The 17,730-nt window shown below is 42.7% G+C and overlaps 1 protein-coding gene across 1 annotated transcript; it reads right to left on the bottom strand.

The window, feature by feature from the left end:
- Nucleotides 1-549: 549 nt before the first annotated feature.
- On the bottom strand, nt 550-15,141 carry draxina (dorsal inhibitory axon guidance protein a). Its single transcript, XM_086085965.1, has 7 exons — nt 14,905-15,141; nt 5,154-5,579; nt 4,621-4,808; nt 2,945-3,065; nt 2,745-2,837; nt 2,577-2,666; nt 550-2,359 (listed from the first exon to the last, which is right to left on the bottom strand). Exons 2-7 carry the CDS (start codon nt 5,551-5,553, stop codon nt 2,247-2,249), a joined length of 1,005 nt encoding a protein of 334 aa, XP_085942091.1. The 5' UTR covers nt 5,554-5,579; nt 14,905-15,141; the 3' UTR covers nt 550-2,246.
- Nucleotides 15,142-17,730: the final 2,589 nt, after the last annotated feature.

Raw genomic sequence — 17,730 nt, forward strand, 5'->3', positions numbered from 1 at the left:
CCACCACCACCGCTCAACCTCCAACTCTGCCGCCTCTCTTGAATAAAATCAAACATGTTTCCTTTTCCTACTTTGTCAGGAATATGATGTCGTTGAAAACTGAAGGAATAGAACAGCAGACGAGCAACTCGGAAGTTTGGCAATTTGGATCTTTGGAGTCGAACAAAACTCAAATTTCAACGAATCTGACCGTTAAATTCAATGTACTGTAATTATATCAATTAATTTGACCGAGATGAGGAAGCACGTCATCATGAAAGGCATCATGGCCGACTTCCTGTTCACGCTCCATCTTGTCAGACGTAACTTTTCCTTCATTGCACTATTATTTAGTATTCTTTGACAGTTTTCACTTATTTGAACGGCAGTTCAGAATATTAAAAAATAAATAAAAAAATTAAAAAAATTAAAAATTAAAAAAAATAAAGAGCAGTGATGATGACATTTCCGAATGAACAATACTGAGCTCTTTAAAAAAAAGAATATTAAAATGATCTGTCATCTTGAAAAAAAAAAAAAATAAAAAAAACCTTGACATTTGAGCGCTGCTCATTTGTGACACAACAAATAGTTTAATCTTGAATGCAACCGAGGCTGTAAAAGCACAACACAGGAAATAAATAACATCAGTAATATATCAAGAGTGGAACAGTAAAAGTTGAAAGGAAAAATGTGTTACGCCTTCATATTTACAAATCGTAGTTGTTGTTAGGAATCACCTTGCAGATAAGATTTAGTGTGAGACCAAAAAGACAAACATGTCCGTTTGTGTGTGTGATGAATGTGAACAATCTTGAAGGAGGATGATTGTTCTTGGAGTACGTGAGCAAAAATAAAAAATTAAATATAATTATATATATATGTATATATATATCACCGCTGTCAATGGAATCTTCGAAATCTCTAAAATCACTGCTACTACAAAAAAAAAAAAAACACCATCTTATTTCAGTTACCAAAACAGCGAACCATTCAAGTTGGTATGATACCTTACGTTGTTATCCTAAATCTCAAAAATCTTGTTCAATCACCAATTTAGTATGCCGTCACTAATCAAAATGGTAAAGAGGTTGTCGGCGCCGGACTTACACATCGACCGACGTCCACGCGCGCGCCGACCCCACAGCCGCACACAAAAAGACTTGATAAGGTCAAAAAACACAAACAACGGCAGTTACGTCATCTTTCCTTACGGGCGCTGCAATAAATAAAATGACGAGCGTCTTTTGGGTACGGTCACGTGAGCGTTCGCTTGCCCGAAATGGCCGCCACCGAAAATAGCGGGTAACCCGAGGTTATATTTCTTTTCAAAAATTGTTCATAAATCGAAACTGGGTCATTGGTAATCTGAGGTTCCGCTGTATGACGTTCCAAGCCAACAGCAACGATATATATATATATATATATATATATATATATATATAAAATTATATAAATATATATATATATATATATACAGGAAGTCGTCAAGTTACGGCGGAGTTCCGTTCCTACGCTGGCGACGTAACCCGCATTTCGACTTAAGTTTCCCCGTTTAAGTCGATATTTACATCAAAATACTTTGTACAGTCATTTTAAAAAAACATATTTGCGCGACCTGGAAAAGCCAGAACCAAATATTTCGTGTTTCCGCACGGACATTCGCATCGCCGACAGACGGCGGAGCGGAGCTAATTCAAACCTGAAACGCGTGAATGCGACGCGCCTGATGGCGAGTTCGACCTGCTGATGAAACGTTCCCGTTGCCGGAGGTAACAACAACACAACTTGAAATAACTTTAAAATGGCGTCATTACTGTGGGAAATTAACGAAAAAAAGAAAGTGCTACGGACGAGGCACGGGCGCCGTAAAGTCGGAACAACGTAGGTCGCGTATGACATTACTCGAGGACTCCCTGTATATATATATATATATATATATATATATATATATATATATGTATACTTGAATTATATCAACATGGAGATGTTTGAAGATTATAAACAGGCAAAAGTATAAATAAACACTCACTTGTAGGAATTAGGGACGGTTAGGGTAGGTTTGGTTTGGGGTTAGGGTCGATCTGGAGTCAGGGTAGGTTCAGGGTTAGGATTAGGTTGGGGGGGGGGGTCAGGTTTACGGGTTTAGCATTCCCTTGTGCTTCAAAATGTCCGCCTGTTTACATCCACTGGTCTTCAAGTGCGGGACGACGGCCGTGTCCGAGTGTTTCGCGGTCGCCGTCTTCCACAAGCGCGCTTCGTCCTCCTCAGATGGTGATGAAGCCTCCTTGGTCAGCGCTGACCGACTCGGGAACGACGCAGCGGCCCCGCCTCCTCGTCACGCGCCGCTTGCGGTGGAATTTGGCGTAGCAACGGAAGCCTGCGAGGTCACAAATGAGAGTGGGTTCAAATGAATGTTGCGATAGAAGAATCGGTGAAATCGGTCAAGAGTTGGGGGGGAAGAGGACTCGTTCGAAAGCCAATTTGGGTACGAGATTTCGGCATATGAGAAATCAGGGAGACAATTTAGGGAATTTAGAGTAGAGAGTACAAAAGACTAAGATTCGGGGGGTTTGGATTTGGGGGTACAGCCTCACCTTCTTCACACATGCAGTCGTCGTAGCACTTGTTGTTCAAGCCTCGGTTGTGAGCTTTGCACTCATGTAGCCTCAAGTCACAACAGGAACCTTCAGTGGGCGGAGCAAAGCTTTGAAAATCAGAGGAAAGATCGACATTTTGACGATTCCCGTCGGATGGCCACTGACCGGGCAGGCAATCCAAATGGTGGTCGCATGGTTCGACGTCGTCAGCGACCGCCGTCGCGTTGCCGCTGCTGAGGTTTTTGCTTCGTCTTTTGTCTGTGGAGGGAGACGACGACAAAATGGGACCAGTTTTTCATGAACTTTTCATGAAATGAATTCAGAATCCAAACAAATGGAAAGTCTGCTCCAAGATTTTGGAGCACCTTTCTTCCTGGACGACGGCCATGCGTCCGCAGGCTTCATGTCCTCGTAGTCGGTCCAGTCGAAGAGCGCCATGTCCAGGGTGGGCATCACCTCTCCTTGCCCCTTCCCTCGGACGGAATGCTGGAAACAGCATCCGGTCAATCACAGGGCAGGATGACATCACAAGATCCATATTTGCATCCGTCAGGATGGAATGAGCTTTTCCCAGAACCGGGTCCCTTGCGCCCCTCAGGAAGTCAAGACTTCCAGAAATATCAATATGATTGACTTGACGAGATCAAAAATTGATTAGGAAGACTTTCATTCTTGAGTCGACCAAAGACAAAGAGGAAGGGATATAAAGTCAGCATGGGTGTGAGGATCACTCATTTCTGCCCCTCTCTTGTACCGAAAGCAATTTATCACGATACAATTAAGTAGATACAGTATTTATTTATCTCCCAGTCAGTCAGTCGGTCAATTGCATGGCTAGTCGGTCGGTCATCCATCTACGTGTTGGTTGGTTGGTCAATTACATTAGTTGTTTCCATAAATGCTTCCTTGGTTGGCTTCAATCTCAGAAAGTTGATAAGTCAGCAAATGAGTAGGTTAGTTGGTTACTTAATTAGTTAGTTAAGTTGTTCAATCAGTCATTTGGTCAGTCACTTGGTCTGGTATGTAATTGGTTCATTGGTTTGTTTGTTAAGCTAGTTAGGGTTAGTTAATTAGTTACTGAGTTGATTGATTAGTTAACTGATTACTTGGTTGGTTCCTTGGTTGATTAGTTTGTTGGTTGAATGGTTACTTGGTTGGTTGATTAGTAGCTTGGCTCCTTAGTTAGTTTTGTGTGTGCTTGTTAATTTGTGCCTTTATTGTTTTGTTAGTTGGTTTGCATTAGGGTTAGTTAGTTAGTTGGTTAGTTAGTAAGTTAGTTAGTTAGTTCTCTGTGTGCTTGTTCCTTTATTGTTTTGTTAGTTGGTTTGCATTAGGGTTAGTTAGTTAGTTGGTTAGTTAGTTAGTAAGTAAGTTAGTTAGTTAGTTCTCTGTGTGCTTGTTCCTTTAATGTTTTGTTAGTTGGTTTGCATTAGGGTTAGGTGTTCCCTTGGTTGTTTGTAAGATCATTACTTGGTAGGTTGTTAATTTCTTACTTGGTTGGTTTGTTAGTTAACTAGACAGCCTACTGGTTGGCCAGTTCTTGGGCTGCCTCATTAGTTTCATAATTTATTGGTTAGTTATCTCATTCATTGTTGTATTAGTCAGTTGATTTAAGGTTTAGTGGGTAGGGAACCCTGGTCCTGGAGAGCCGTTGTCCCGCCTGTTTTTCTCTCTCCATCAACACACCTGATTCAATGAACAGGATCGTGATCAGGCGACTACAGAGCTTGCTGATGAGCTGATCATTTGAGTCAGCTGTGTTGGAGGAGGCAGACATCGAAAACAGACAGGACAGTAGCTCTCAAGGACCAGGGTTCCCTACACCTGGGTTAGTTAGTTCCTTGGTTGATCGGTTAGGTGCATACTTGACTGATTTGCTTGTTTGTTTGTTTCTTGGTTATTTTGTTAGTTAATTATCCAGCTGATTGGTTAGTTGGTTCTTTGGTTACTTGATAAAAACCCTGTTATTTTTTAAATAGTAGCAGTTATACAAGTAAAACCTCAATCTTGTTTCGACTATTTGGGGCTTGTCTCGTGTCACCTGTGATTTGGTGGAGGTGGGCGGTAGCGTCGGGGGATGCTCGTTGGTCACCGTGGCAACCATGGAGGAACCGGAGCCGAAGGTCGCAGAGTTGGGGGAGGGGCCGTCGCCCAGGGGGGCCGAAGAAGAGGAGGACGAAGGGGGGGGCTCGTCTAACACGATGCCCAGCTGGGGCTGCGCAAAAAAGCCTGCAAAATGGAAACAAGAGATTTGTGTGCACACACTTGCTGTTAAAATAAGGACTGCTTTTTCCCCTCCTAGACTTGAACTACTTTTCAGCCCACTGGCATGGAATCAGAAGTTCAAAACATTTCTCAAAATCCTTTTTCATGGAGTGAAAATCGCCACATCATAAGCATAATTAAAGATTCCTTGAAAGCGCCGTTAATACCTCGCGGCTAAAAAAGGAGGAAAAATGCCAGAAATTTTCATTATGTGATTTTTTTTTACAGGCAGTGAAAAATGACAGAAACCTTCACTGACTATGTAAAAGAAGAAAACTTTTTTTTTTTTAATGTACTTCCAACACGCACCTTGTCCATGTCGTCCCTTGTCCCGTCTTCCCCCGTGTCTCCTGATCTGCGATTGGCCAGCGTGTCCCCTTCCCTTGCGTGTGCCCATTAACCGGTTCTCTCGCAGGCCGGCTCTGCCCGGCCCCGCCTCCACCCGCACCGGACGCAGACCCTCCAAGCCCGTGCCGTCGTCCTCGGGCCGGGCTAGGTGGTGCGCCGGTCTGCCGGAGATGACGCCGCCCCGGCCCTTCCGCGCCACCTTCAGGTTGCTGAGGCCCGTTGCGGCCTGCAGGGGGCGCTGTGAGCGTCCTCCGGAGTTGCGCCTCCTCTTGCCGCGAGGGACACCGGAAGGATCGGCGGCGAGAGAAAAACACACCAGCGCCAAAAGAAGCACCAGATTCAGGAACAAGGAGGGCACCATCGTCTCCAGAGTATCACAGCGCACACCTGTAGGCAAAAAAGGCAGGATTGAAGAGGAGTGACATTCAATAACCTTCAGCAAACTAGACTGAGATGATTGGGTTCTCTAGTTTTCTGAAAATATTCCAACGTGACTTGGCCAACTCTTCTATTTGGCTCGCCATTTGTAACTGAAAAGGCAAATCTATCTCAGTGCTGCTGCTTGCGGGATAGCCTGGCACTTTGGAGGATAAAAAAAAAAAATCCAAACATAAACCCGACCGTTACTCATCGCCTCATCCTCCAGGTTTTGGTCTGACATTTATCTGGGCTGGACCTTGGGCTGAAGCGATAGCGAGCCGGCCACGCGCCCGTGCTTCCTCCCACAAATGACTTCCCGGGAAAACAACACAAAACGGTCGCTGCTCACGTCCTTTACGGCGCTCGCCAGCTTTTCATTACGGGAGTCAACACTTCAGCGAGGTGTGACGGGAACGGAATGGGCCAGAGGATGTCTGCATTGCTTTTGTCCCAAGGGAAAACGACGGGCGCGCTCTATTTTTGCATTTAATCGGCACCACTTTCTATTCAGCGCCAAGTGCCATTTAATCAAAAGTGTTTACGTCCTCGGAGATGTTTGGAATTCACAAAAGAAAGCCGCGCAAAACGGAGAAGAAAAGACTTGCAGCCGTGCAGCAGTTTTTGTTGAGGATTTAAAAATTCATCGTATCGTCTTTTCACAAACACAAACATAGAGACATGAAGCACGATTTTTATTTTGGATGATGTCTGTAAAAAAAACAACAACATGCTAACATGAGCTAATTCAAGCGAAAGCGAGCCAGCTAGCTTGCTTGTCCACAATTGGAAAGAACGTTTTTTAAATTTTGACTGATGTATACGACCAAAGCTTGTTGTTTTTTTGAGAAAATTATTATACAGTATTATTATTATTATTTGTTAATATCTAAAAACATTAACACATTTTTCCTTGAAAATTAAAAAAAAAAGAAAAGAAAAACATGCTAACATGAGCTAATTCAAGCGAAAGCGAGCCAGCTAGCTTGCTTGTCCACAATTAGAACAAAGTTTTTACATTTTGACTTATGTATACGACTAAAAACGTTTTTTCTTGATTTTTTTTTTTACAGTATTATTAATTATTTTTAATATCTAAGAACATTTTTCCTTGAAAAAATGAAGAGAAAAACATGCTAACATGAGCTAATTCAAGCTAATGGGAGCCAGCTAGCTTGCTTGTCCACAATTGGAAAGAATGTTTTTTAAATTTTGACTGATGTATACGACCAAAGGTTGTTGTTTTTTTTGAGAAAATGATTATACAGTATTATTATTATTATTTGTTAATATCTAAAAACATTAACACATTTTTCCTTCAAAATTAAAAAAAAAGAAAAGAAAAAACATGCTAACATGAGCTAATTCAAGCGAAAGCGAGCCAGCTAGCTTGCTTGTCCACAATTAGAACAAAGTTTTTACATTTTGACTTATGTATACGACTAAAAAAGTTTTTTCCTGATTTTTTTTTTTACAGTATTATTAATTATTTTTAATATCTAAGAACATTTTACCTTAAAAAAATGAAGAGAAAAACATGCTAACATGAGCTAATTCAAGCGAAAGCGAGCCAGCTAGCTTGCTTGTCCAAAATTAGAACAGCGTTTTTAAATTTTGACTTATGTATACGACTAAAAAAGTTTTTTCTTGAGAAAATGATTACCGGTATACAGTATTATTATTATTTGTAATACCTAAGAACGTTAAAACATTGTTCCTTGAAAAATATAAACTTAGTTTAAAAAAAAAAACTATTCTCAAAGCATTCAGATTTTAGTCTCATAAAATTGCAAAATTGTTTTGGGAAAAAAAACAACGTATTCTCGTGATATAATAAATGTCGATTTTCAGCGCAACCCTAGCACTTTTAAAGTCAGCATCGCAAAATAATAAACCACGAGTGCTGCACGTGTGTATTGTTTTTCATATTTTCATGATTTTAGTTTCCAGTGGAGTGCAACTGCACATAAAACTTTTGGGAAACACGACATGTTTCTTATTCGTGTGTATACACACACTCGCATACGTTCGTCCACAAATGCGTGTAAGACGGCCACACCGTTGTCATGGCCGTCTTCATTGTATTAAAAGACAAAATGGCAGTCCAGAAAATCAATGCGGTGGAAGTATCGATCTACTGTTGATGGCTTGCGTGCGCTTTCATGTGCACGCGTCTGCATGGTAAGCCTGGGACGAAGGTTCATTATGTTTACGCATCAAGTAGGAAATATTTAGCGGTGACTTATCAGTTGACGGCAGCTCGGGTGTGCGTGCGTGCGTGCGTGCGTGGTGGGGGATGCCCGGGTTGCAAAGTGTACCTCAGGGATTCGGACCAGCTGCGCAGTCTGCAAACATGACAGTGAGACGTTGAGGCGACGTCTTTGTGTGTTGGGTGGGGGTCGGGGTGGGGGTTGTTTATGAGGTGAGGCGTCAAGAGACAATTGCAGTCAAAAGGACAACTCCTTTCTGCCAGTAGGGGGCGCCGCCTATGATTGTTTTCAGGGTGGGGCTTACAAGACGGTTGACCTTGTGGAGATGACTTATTCGATTGGAGCGCTTTATGGTGAGTCATCAAATTTCACCCACACACAGTGTTCAAAAATTATTTTGGCAATTCAGCGTCTTCCATCTGTCTGGTCGAGGTCGTGTCCAATTTGGTCGAAATTGGACACGACCCTCTTATTATTCTTTTTTATAAGTTTATCTTTACAATTATTCAATTAGGATTATGAAAATATTTTAATCTCATCATTGCTGATGTCATTGTTTGTGTAACCAGTTACTGCCTCCGCAAAATTTACTTACTTTTTACTTTTTAATATTTGTGGAGTTTTTAATCATGTCTTTGGCATTTAAGAAGAATTGATGTTCCGTATCGATATCAGAAGTGAATCGAATTGAATCGGGGGGGAAAAATCGAATCAAACTGAAATGTTGTGAAATCCCAAAATTAGAATCGATACCGTTCCGTCTTCAATTCCGCTTATCCGGGGTCGGGTCGCGGGGGCAGCAGCTGTAGCAGGGAAGCCCAGACTTCCCTCTCCCTAGCCACTTCAGCCAGCTCCTCCGATGGGATCCCAAGGCGTTCCCAGGCCAGCCGTGAGACGTAGTCTCTCCAGCGTATCCTGGGTCGTCCCCGGGGCCTCCTGCCGGTAGGACATGCCCGGAACGCCTCCCCAGGGAGGCGCCCAGGAGGCATCCGAACCAGATGCCCCAGCCACCTCAACTGGTTCCTCTCAACGTGGAGGAGTAGCGGCTCGACGCTGAGTCCCTCCCGAATGACCGAGCTTCTCACCCGATCTCTAAGGGAGAGCCCGGCTACCCTGCGGAGGAAACTCATTTCGACTCATTTAGAATCGATACCGAGCCCTACATTTTCCAGCTTCCGTCTATGTTTTCAACGTGATGCACTTTAATACAAACAAAGCAAAGATGCATTCGGCCCTGGCGGCGTTCAAGTAGCGCGTCTCGTGTGCGGTCGGCAGCAGGTTGAGCATCTGTTAAGGGGATGCCGGGCCAAGGCGCTGGCGTGGAACTGATGACTTTCCATTCTCACACCAGCTTATCCATCAGCGAAACAGTCACTCCACTCGCACCCCCCCCCCCCCCCCGGAGGCCCCTTTAGGATTCCCAACACAGATGTCGTAAAAAAAACCTGCAGTTCGCCATGGAAACCTCTTTACGAGCCAGGTGGAAAGTGTGCACGGCCTACTCACAACATCATGAAATCGTGAAAATGGAGTTGCATAGCAGCCAAGCTGCCGCGCGCAGATGATAAAAATGTGCTTGAAAATGCAACATTTCGCCCCTCGAGGGCGGCGAGCGTCACTTCGAGAGGCGCTTATTTGTGTTGCAAGGAAATTGCAAAAAAGACGCTTAATTGAGGTGGGACGGCAAAAGTGTCATGAAAACATATAGAGCGAGAGAACGAGATGAGAAGGCGTGACGGGTAAAAAAATAAATAAAGAAATAAAAACACCTGCTGTGACGGCAAACCTCCGGCAGCCATCTGCTGCTGCCCTTCTTCTTCTTTGGATCTCTCGTAGCAACCGAAAGGATGCGGCTGACAAAAGGATGCAGAAGCAAAGAGCACCCCTCAAGACCCTCCCCCCCCCCCCCCCCCGATCCAGGGGGCCACCACAGCCCCTCTCTGGTGATTACTGGTGTCCAAGCAGCGGGTGTAATTAGTCGTCGGGGGGGGGGGGGGGGGGCCTCCACATCCATGGACACGCGTTCCATTTTCACCTCAACACAAGGTCGTCAATGATAAAGTCCGTAATGTCCTTCTTGAATCGGGTCAGAAAATACCTCATTCCTCTCTCTCTCTCTCTCTCTCTTTTTTTTATAACTACAGGTTAACCGTTCCTAAATCATATGTTCTTCAGTTCACTCTTCAAAAATTCACGTGCTTGTGATTTGATCACTTATTTGATTTTTGTGCTCGTCCTGTGATGTTGTAAAATGCCACAAGATGGCCCCGAAGCCCTGACTAATTGGAAAGTGGTCATTGGTGTCAAGGAGGTATGGCGAAGTTGTGACGCGTTGCATAGAAGGGCTGTCATCGAGAGATGGAATAGTCCATTGAATGAGAAGGTAGAGTTGAAACCATCAGGATCGATAAAGCATTTCGGTTTGCTTTCAAGGATGTGAATTAAGACAAAAACAATCATCGCTGAAAACCGTATTACAGTCAACCCAACAGAAACCCTGCCACAGTTTGGCTTTAGCCCCTGATGCTAGATTTCTAACTAGCTAGCTAGCTCCCTAGCGGGTAAACGAGCACCATTGGAGCTAGCTAGCTAGCTAGCTAGCACCTGGGGCTAAAGCCAAACTGTTCCAGAGTTTCTACTTTCTGGATCTAGATTGGGGATTACGTTCAATTTTTCATCTCACAATAAATCTTGGCCAATGGTGTACGTTATAAAATGAACCTACAGCCGTTCAGGTTCTGTAGGGGTAAAATGCAGGATGATAAAGATTTGAGACATTCATTGTCTTAGCAATCACTTCAGCAAAAAATGCGGCTGAACTTGAAACACTTCCTGTTTTCTCCTCTTTGAAATCTAGTCCTAAATACAATCGTGTTCCTCCAACCTAGTGGTCAGAATTGGAATTACATCATAAAATACACAACAGAATTGAGTTATAGCTGGATCAAAAGAAGAGTCTTTACTGTCCCAGGACTGCTCAACGAAAAGTCCGTCCCTTCATTTCAACCATAAATGCAGGCCATGTCGTCATTTTTTTTATGCTCAATAAAAAAATCTATCCTGACTTACTTTGAAACCAAAAGAGTCATCAACGTTTATTCAAGTGACTGGCAACAATACCATTTATTCACTAATATCATTCGTTGAGTCTACAACCTCACACACGTCTGCAGCCACCCCCCCCCCCCCAAAAAAAAAATCTATTTCAGCATCTCCACATCTGTTTTTGTAAACAGCAAAGTCAATTTTGTGTTGTCAATGAACCAACATATTCATTTTGGTGAACGTTCAAAAATGATGTCATCAGTGCATCTCCCGAACATGCATTCGTAAGCATTAAAACCAATTTGGTGTCCTTAATGAACGTCACGTGACGTTTCTTTTCTGAACCAAACATCTTTTTGTAAACATTCGAAACAATTTTGTCACAGCGGCAGGTTTGCCACTCGGCAAAGAGGTTCATTCAAAGAAACAGAAAAGCATGACAAAACGACGACAGCGTCAAAAACAACAAACAAACCGAGAAGGAAGGAAAGCAGGCGACTAAATGCAAGCAGACTGACGAGACAACGAGGCACACCTGGACAGGACACAGGTGGCGGGAGGGAGCTGATTGACGAGAACAGCTGGAAATGAAAACCTAACGAGCGGACACGGCGTGAAAGAAGGGACGCAGCGAAAGCGCCACAAAACTTGAAGCTCATCAAAACAGTGGACAAAAACAGCGCGTTCAGTAAAAGGAACAAATGTAAACATTTAAGACCATTTAGAATTCTCTGTTGTTTTTTGTGGTCAAAGCCTGAAATCCACTGAGGGGCGAACATTTGCGACGCTATCGAATGTTGATTTCAAGTCTCGAATGTTCTCTAAATAATCGTAATGGTTCCCTAAACAGTCTTAACGGTCTTGCGTCAAGAAAAAAGACCATTAAGACTGTTTTAGAGAACATTTAGGAAATGCTGCAACCCTGAACAAACTCTGACTGAAATCGACATTTGCGATGCTAACAAATGTTCATGTTTTTTTCTCTTGTTTGTTCAAGGTCGCACCATTTCCCAGATGTTCTCTAAACAGTCTTAATGGTTTCCTAAACAGTCTTAACGGTCTTTCTTGTCACAAGGAATTTTTTTGAACAAGTTCAAACGGAATTGTGAACATGTTCAAAATTTTAAAGATGAAATGGAATTTTGAACTTGCGACAATAAAAAGACGACTGTTTTAGAGAACGTTTAGAAAATGTTGCAACCCTGAACAATCCCTGACGTGAAATCAACATTTGCTAACGATTTCAAGTGAGCGGTTGTTCAAGAAAGGTCGCAGCATTTACCAAATATTCTCTAAACAGTCTTAATGGTCTTTCTTGTTGCAAGCAAATTTTGAACAAGTTCAAACGGAATTGTGAACATGTTCAAAATTTTGAAGATGAAATGGAATTTTGAACTTGCGACAATAAAAAGATGACTGTTTTAGAGAACATTTAGGAAATGTTGCAACTCTGAACGAACCCTGACGTGAAATTGACATTTGCTAACATTTGCGAAGCTAACAAACTATTTCAAGTGAGCGTTTGTTCAAGGTCGCAGCATTTCCCAAATGTTCTCTAAACAGTCTTAATGGTTTCCTAAACAGTCTTAATGTTCTTTCTTGTTGCAAGCAAATTTTGAACAAGTTCAAAAGGAATTTTCAGCATGTTCAAAATTGATGAAATGGAATTTTGAACTTGCGACAATAAAAAGACGACTGTCTTAGAGAACATTATTGGATATGTTGCAACCCTGAACGAAACCTGACGTAAAATTGACATTTGCTAACATTTGCGAAGCTAGCAAACAATTTCAAGTCAGTGTTTGTACAAGTTCGCCGCATTTCCTAAACATTTTCTGAACAGACCTAATGGTCTTTCTTGTCCCAAAGAAATTTTGAACATGTTCAAAATGTTGAACATGGAAATGTAATTTTGAACTTGCGACAAAAAAAATCACCATTAAGACTGTTTAGAGAACCGTTAAGATCGTTTTGAGAATGTTTAGGAAACGTTGCGACCTTGAACGAACCCTGATGTGAAATCAACATTTGCTAGCATTGATCACCCAAAGAACTTTCAACGAAATATTTCATTCTGATACAAGCACAGGGCAATGGCGACATTTTTGAACCTACGCAACTCGAAGTCAGCGGCGCGAGCCACGCTTGCCTCAAACGCCTTCGCAATCACAACAAAGCAATTTTTTTCACACTTATTTTTAGCAGCTATTAAGCGCGTAGTGGCCGATAAAGCGGATATTAAGCAGAAGACGGCGAAAAAAAAAAAAAAAAAAAGACGGCGCCGCTCCATCTGTCCACAGGCGAGTTGCAGCGGAACCCGAGGATGGGGTGTCGGGTCCAACGAACGGAGCTTTGCATCATCGGCAAAATCTCCCCATGGGGCCCTTATCGAGCGTTCGCCAGGGCCTCGCGCGCACGCATGCACAGCAGGGGGCGGGGGGGGGGGGCGTCCCCCAGACACAGGCGAGTTCCAACACACCAGCGGGGAGCCGACAGCGACGAATAGACAAAAGGATGAAGATGGAGGAGGAGGAAGGAAGGAAGGAATAAGATGAGGAGAAAATCAAAGGCTGCTTTAAAAGCCGTTTTTAAATGGAACAACGCGTGTGCAAGATTTATCTTTCGTTTTTTGCTTCTTTTTTTTTGGGGTCTTTCCAAAGTGGCAACAAACTTCGTGCTTAGCTGCCTATGAAATTTGGACACCTGTTCAACACGAGTAACACAATCAAGCAAGTGAGGCGTGAAATAACTCATTACGGCTGTTTGGGTGCGAAGTCGGAGGCCGCCCGATTACGTGCGCGCGAACCCGTCACATGCTAGCCCGTTCGCTATTCATGAATTCACTTCTTTACACCTGTGGAACGCGTCGCGTCCCCAGCGAGTCACTGAGCAGGACAAGAACGAGACGCCGCCGAAGCCACGTGGAAATAGGAATTGGTGTCAAGGAAGTCATGTGTTCCTTTACATCTAGTTTCTGTCCACATCTTTGTTTTCCCACGTGTTCTGTCCATCCAGTAATTTACAATTGATGTGATTTTCTGAAGGGAGTGGAATCATTTCAATTATGTTAAATAAAACTGTACATTTATTAAAATATGTCACATTAAAATTGTAGATGACAGCCCTTCTATGCAACGCGTCATAACTTCGCCATACCTCCTTGACACCAATGACCACTTTCCAATTAGTCAGGGCTACGGTGCCATCTTGTGGCATTTTACAACATCACAGGATGAGCACAAAAATCAAATAAGTGATCAAATCACAAGCACGTGAATTTTTGAAGCGTGAACTGAAGGACATATGATTTAGGAACGGTTAACCTGTAGTTATAAAAAAAGAGAGAGAGAGAGAGAGAGAGAGAGAGAGAGAGAGAGAGAGAGAGAGAGAGAGAGAGAGAGAGAGAGAGAGGAATGAGGTATTTTTCCGATAAAACACAACAACAAAAAGTCCAAAATTGTTTCAAGATTATTTTTCACTGGTTAAAGTTGATATGCATTGTTTCACATAATAAGATTACAGTGGACCCCACGTGTTCACTAAATAAATAAATAAATGTATTAAATCCTATAGGATTCAGTGTGGAATCCCCTATTCGCCATTTTCTTTTTCAATCTTTTTTTAAATATGATTTTGTCGGGAGATCCATTTTTCATGGAAACAGCTTTTTTTTTTAGGGGGTTGAGAAACTTTAATTAAAAAAAGAATGATGACAAAATAAACTTTTTTTCCCCCCCAAATGCATTTATAAACGGGTCAATTGTGTCCACTGTACTACGATATGCTGTGATTAGCCAGACGTCAATATGTCAACATTTTTAGCTCCAATTTCAACCCATCATCAAGTTGTTATTAAACAACAGTTCAGGATCAATTAGAAGATCTGATCACTAAGAACTTTATGCTGGATGAACTGCATATTCGACAAACAGAAAAAAAGCGAATCAGCGCGCAGGCTCCTTTTAAATCTGTGCGAAAGGAAAACTGCAACATTTGAGATATTTTACAAACAAGACACAAAGATGTAAAGAGCGCCTCACCTGCGTTTGTTCTTTGGAGTCGCTGCGTGGTGGTGACGTCACTGCGGGCGTGTAGAACCCTTGTTGGAACCGAACCGCTTCTTCTTCTGCTGCTGCTGCTGCTGGTTCGACTCCGACGGCGAGCATCGACTTTCTGCTGCGGCTTCTCGCGTGCACGCAGAAAGCCAGCAAAGCAAGACAAACCACAACAGCCGGAGTCGCTGGCGGCTCCGTGCGCGCACGCGCGCGCGCGGCCTCGGGAGCGCGTCCGCGCGTCCATGCCCGAGAAGGAGGCGGGGCCTGGCCGGTATTGACTTTTTGTCGATTGATGACAATCTGCGCCTTGTGGTGGCGGGTTAAGACAGAACGTGACGTCACGTGGAAGGCATTCCAGTGCGAGGAAAAGTTGGCCCAAGTTCAAATATTTCACGACAGAAAAGGGTGCCGTTTTCTTCTCAATATCACGGTGGATGCTGAGAGATGACAGCAACACATGAATGCACAGAGGAGAGCGCCTCATGGCGGATGCTGAGACATCACAGTAGATGCGGCATGCCAATCAAATTGGATGCAGAGAGATGGCCGCAACAGTTTGGATGCAGAGAGACAAGCGCATCCCAGAAGATGCAACGTGACAAAAAAAAGTATTGCACTATAGTTACAGTGAATGCTGAGAGAACGTTAGATCTCAGTGGATGCACAAAGACGATCTCTGCATGCTGGGAAAAAGTCACATCGCGTTTGGATGCTGAGAGATAAATGAGTAGATCTGGAAAGAAGCGCGCCTCAGAGAGGATGCAGTGTGACAATCAAATCAAAAGTGGATGCGGAGAAGAGTGCCTAATTCTGGATGCTGAGAGATGAGCATATCGCAAAAAAAAAAATGGAGTGTTAAAAGCGTTACACTGGATACAGAAAGTCATGAGAGTGGATGCTGAAAGAAGAGCACTTTTTCCTGAATGCAGAGTGATGCTAACTTGACGTTGGATGCAGAGAGACGATCGCCTTATATGAGCTGCAGAGAGCCAAAGCAGTGCAGTGAATGCAGAATGCAGAATGACAAATCACATCGTACTGGATGCAGTGAAACGACTGCATCAGACTGCGGGGAGACGATCAAATCAGGGAGGACGCAAATGGAGGGGGAGCATCTTCCAAAGGATGCAGGACAGATGACCAGAGTGAGCATCAAATCAAAGCGGATGCAGCGATGTTGACTTGAAACTGGATGCTGAATGGTGACAATCTCATTGGATGCAGAGAGACGAGCGAGCGCCTCATGCCGGATGCAGCGAGAGTGACGTCATCTCCCCTTTGGGATGAAGATGAAACATTGCAGAGGGAAGTAATCATCCAGCGTGCGTGCTCATTAAGGTTATTAGTTAACTAAAACTAACTAAATAGCTAAAACTAAAATTCAAAATAACATTCTCGTTAATTATATAAAATAAAACAAAAATGCTTTTTTTTTTTTAACTAACAAACTACGTTTACATTTACAAAACGAACTAACTACAATTATAAAGAAAATGTCCTTAGCTTTAGTTTTTGGTAATTCATTTAATACATGAGCCTTTGGGTTGATTTTAAAAGGGATTTAAGTATATTTATTTCAATATTAACAGGAATACGGACGTTTGACAGTGTGTCGCACAGAAGTGACGTCATCTAGTAGCAGCCAATAGAAAAGCGCCTTCAGAGGACGTCGCTCCCAAATGCCAATTTGACGTGTTTTGACTTTTGGCTGTAATGGCTCGCCTTCCCTGCTTTTTCATTTAATTCAGCCAAAACGCAACGCTAAGTAAGAAGGACGTAGCTTTTTTCATTTGACCATGGCATTTATTAAATATTGCACACAAGTCATTTACAACATTTTTAAAAACGAAAACTAATACTAAATTTAAAAAACAAAATTCAAAATGAAATAAAAACTAACTTTAAAGAAAATTCCAAACTATAATAACCCTGGTGCTCACCCACTATATTTCTGTTAACAATACAAATAGAAGCAATCCACACACAAAAAAAAACAGCAGCAAATGCTCACACATTTGGACGCAACACTGCAGGGAAATGTTTGACATTTCCGAAGTAGGCCTGTGAGATGCCTGACTAAAAGAAATACTTGTTAGTATTATTCCGACGGGCTAATTTGCTTTAAATGCTTGAAGCTGAGTGTAATACGCCGGCCTGCATGGCACAGATAACAACGGCAACTTTCTAATACTCTCACAAATGTGTCACTCTGGGTGAAAAGTGTAGCAACACTGGCAGCGTGTGTGTGTGTGTGTGTGTGTGAGTGTGTGTACTCAAAGAGGTTCTTTATCTTTTCTTTTTTTTTAAGCCCATAGGCCGCATATAAGAAGGCACCAATGGGATTGGGCAAACATTTCCACTTGAAATTAATTTGCACATAAAGTGGCGTGCATTATTTACTGTCAACAGCACATCTTTGAAAAAACACGAAGCCACAAGCACGTATTTGTACAAGTCGCTGTGGAAGGAAACCAATTTGCTGTATCAAATAATAAATAAATCTGTCTCTGAGCGTCGAGCTTTTGTTTGGCATCAAACACTTAAATAAATGCAGTGGGGGTTCGGACACTGAGACAAAAACTCAACATTTACAGATTTTGTGCTTTTTCTGTAACGCCCTAAAATGCTACAATGTGGCGCCAAAGCCTTACTTTATGGAAAATTAGTCATTAGTGTCAAGGAAGTATCATTTAAGTGAATTGAGAGACGAGCTGTGTATTGGTAGGGAGGAGCTAAGTTTAGCCTGGGTTTCTGGGGCAATTTTTCCAATTCAAATCATCTGTAAGCTAATCATTTTAGTTTAAATAGTTA

The sequence above is a fragment of the Leptonotus elevatus genome, chromosome 10 (genome assembly GCF_054856555.1).
Source record: "Leptonotus elevatus isolate MCC_2025b chromosome 10, RoL_Lele_1.0, whole genome shotgun sequence".
NCBI classification, from domain to species: Eukaryota; Metazoa; Chordata; class Actinopteri; order Syngnathiformes; family Syngnathidae; genus Leptonotus; species Leptonotus elevatus.

Coding starts and splice junctions, on each gene's coding strand:
- draxina (XM_086085965.1), bottom strand. CDS start 5,553: ATGGTGCCCTCCTTGTTCCTGAATCTGGTGCTTCTTTTGGCGCTGGTG. Junction 3,066..4,620: donor CCACCTCCACCAAATCACAG/GTGACACGAGAC, acceptor TGCTGTTTCCAG/CATTCCGTCCGAGGGAAGGG. Junction 2,667..2,744: donor CCATTTGGATTGCCTGCCCG/GTCAGTGGCCAT, acceptor CGCCCACTGAAG/GTTCCTGTTGTGACTTGAGG.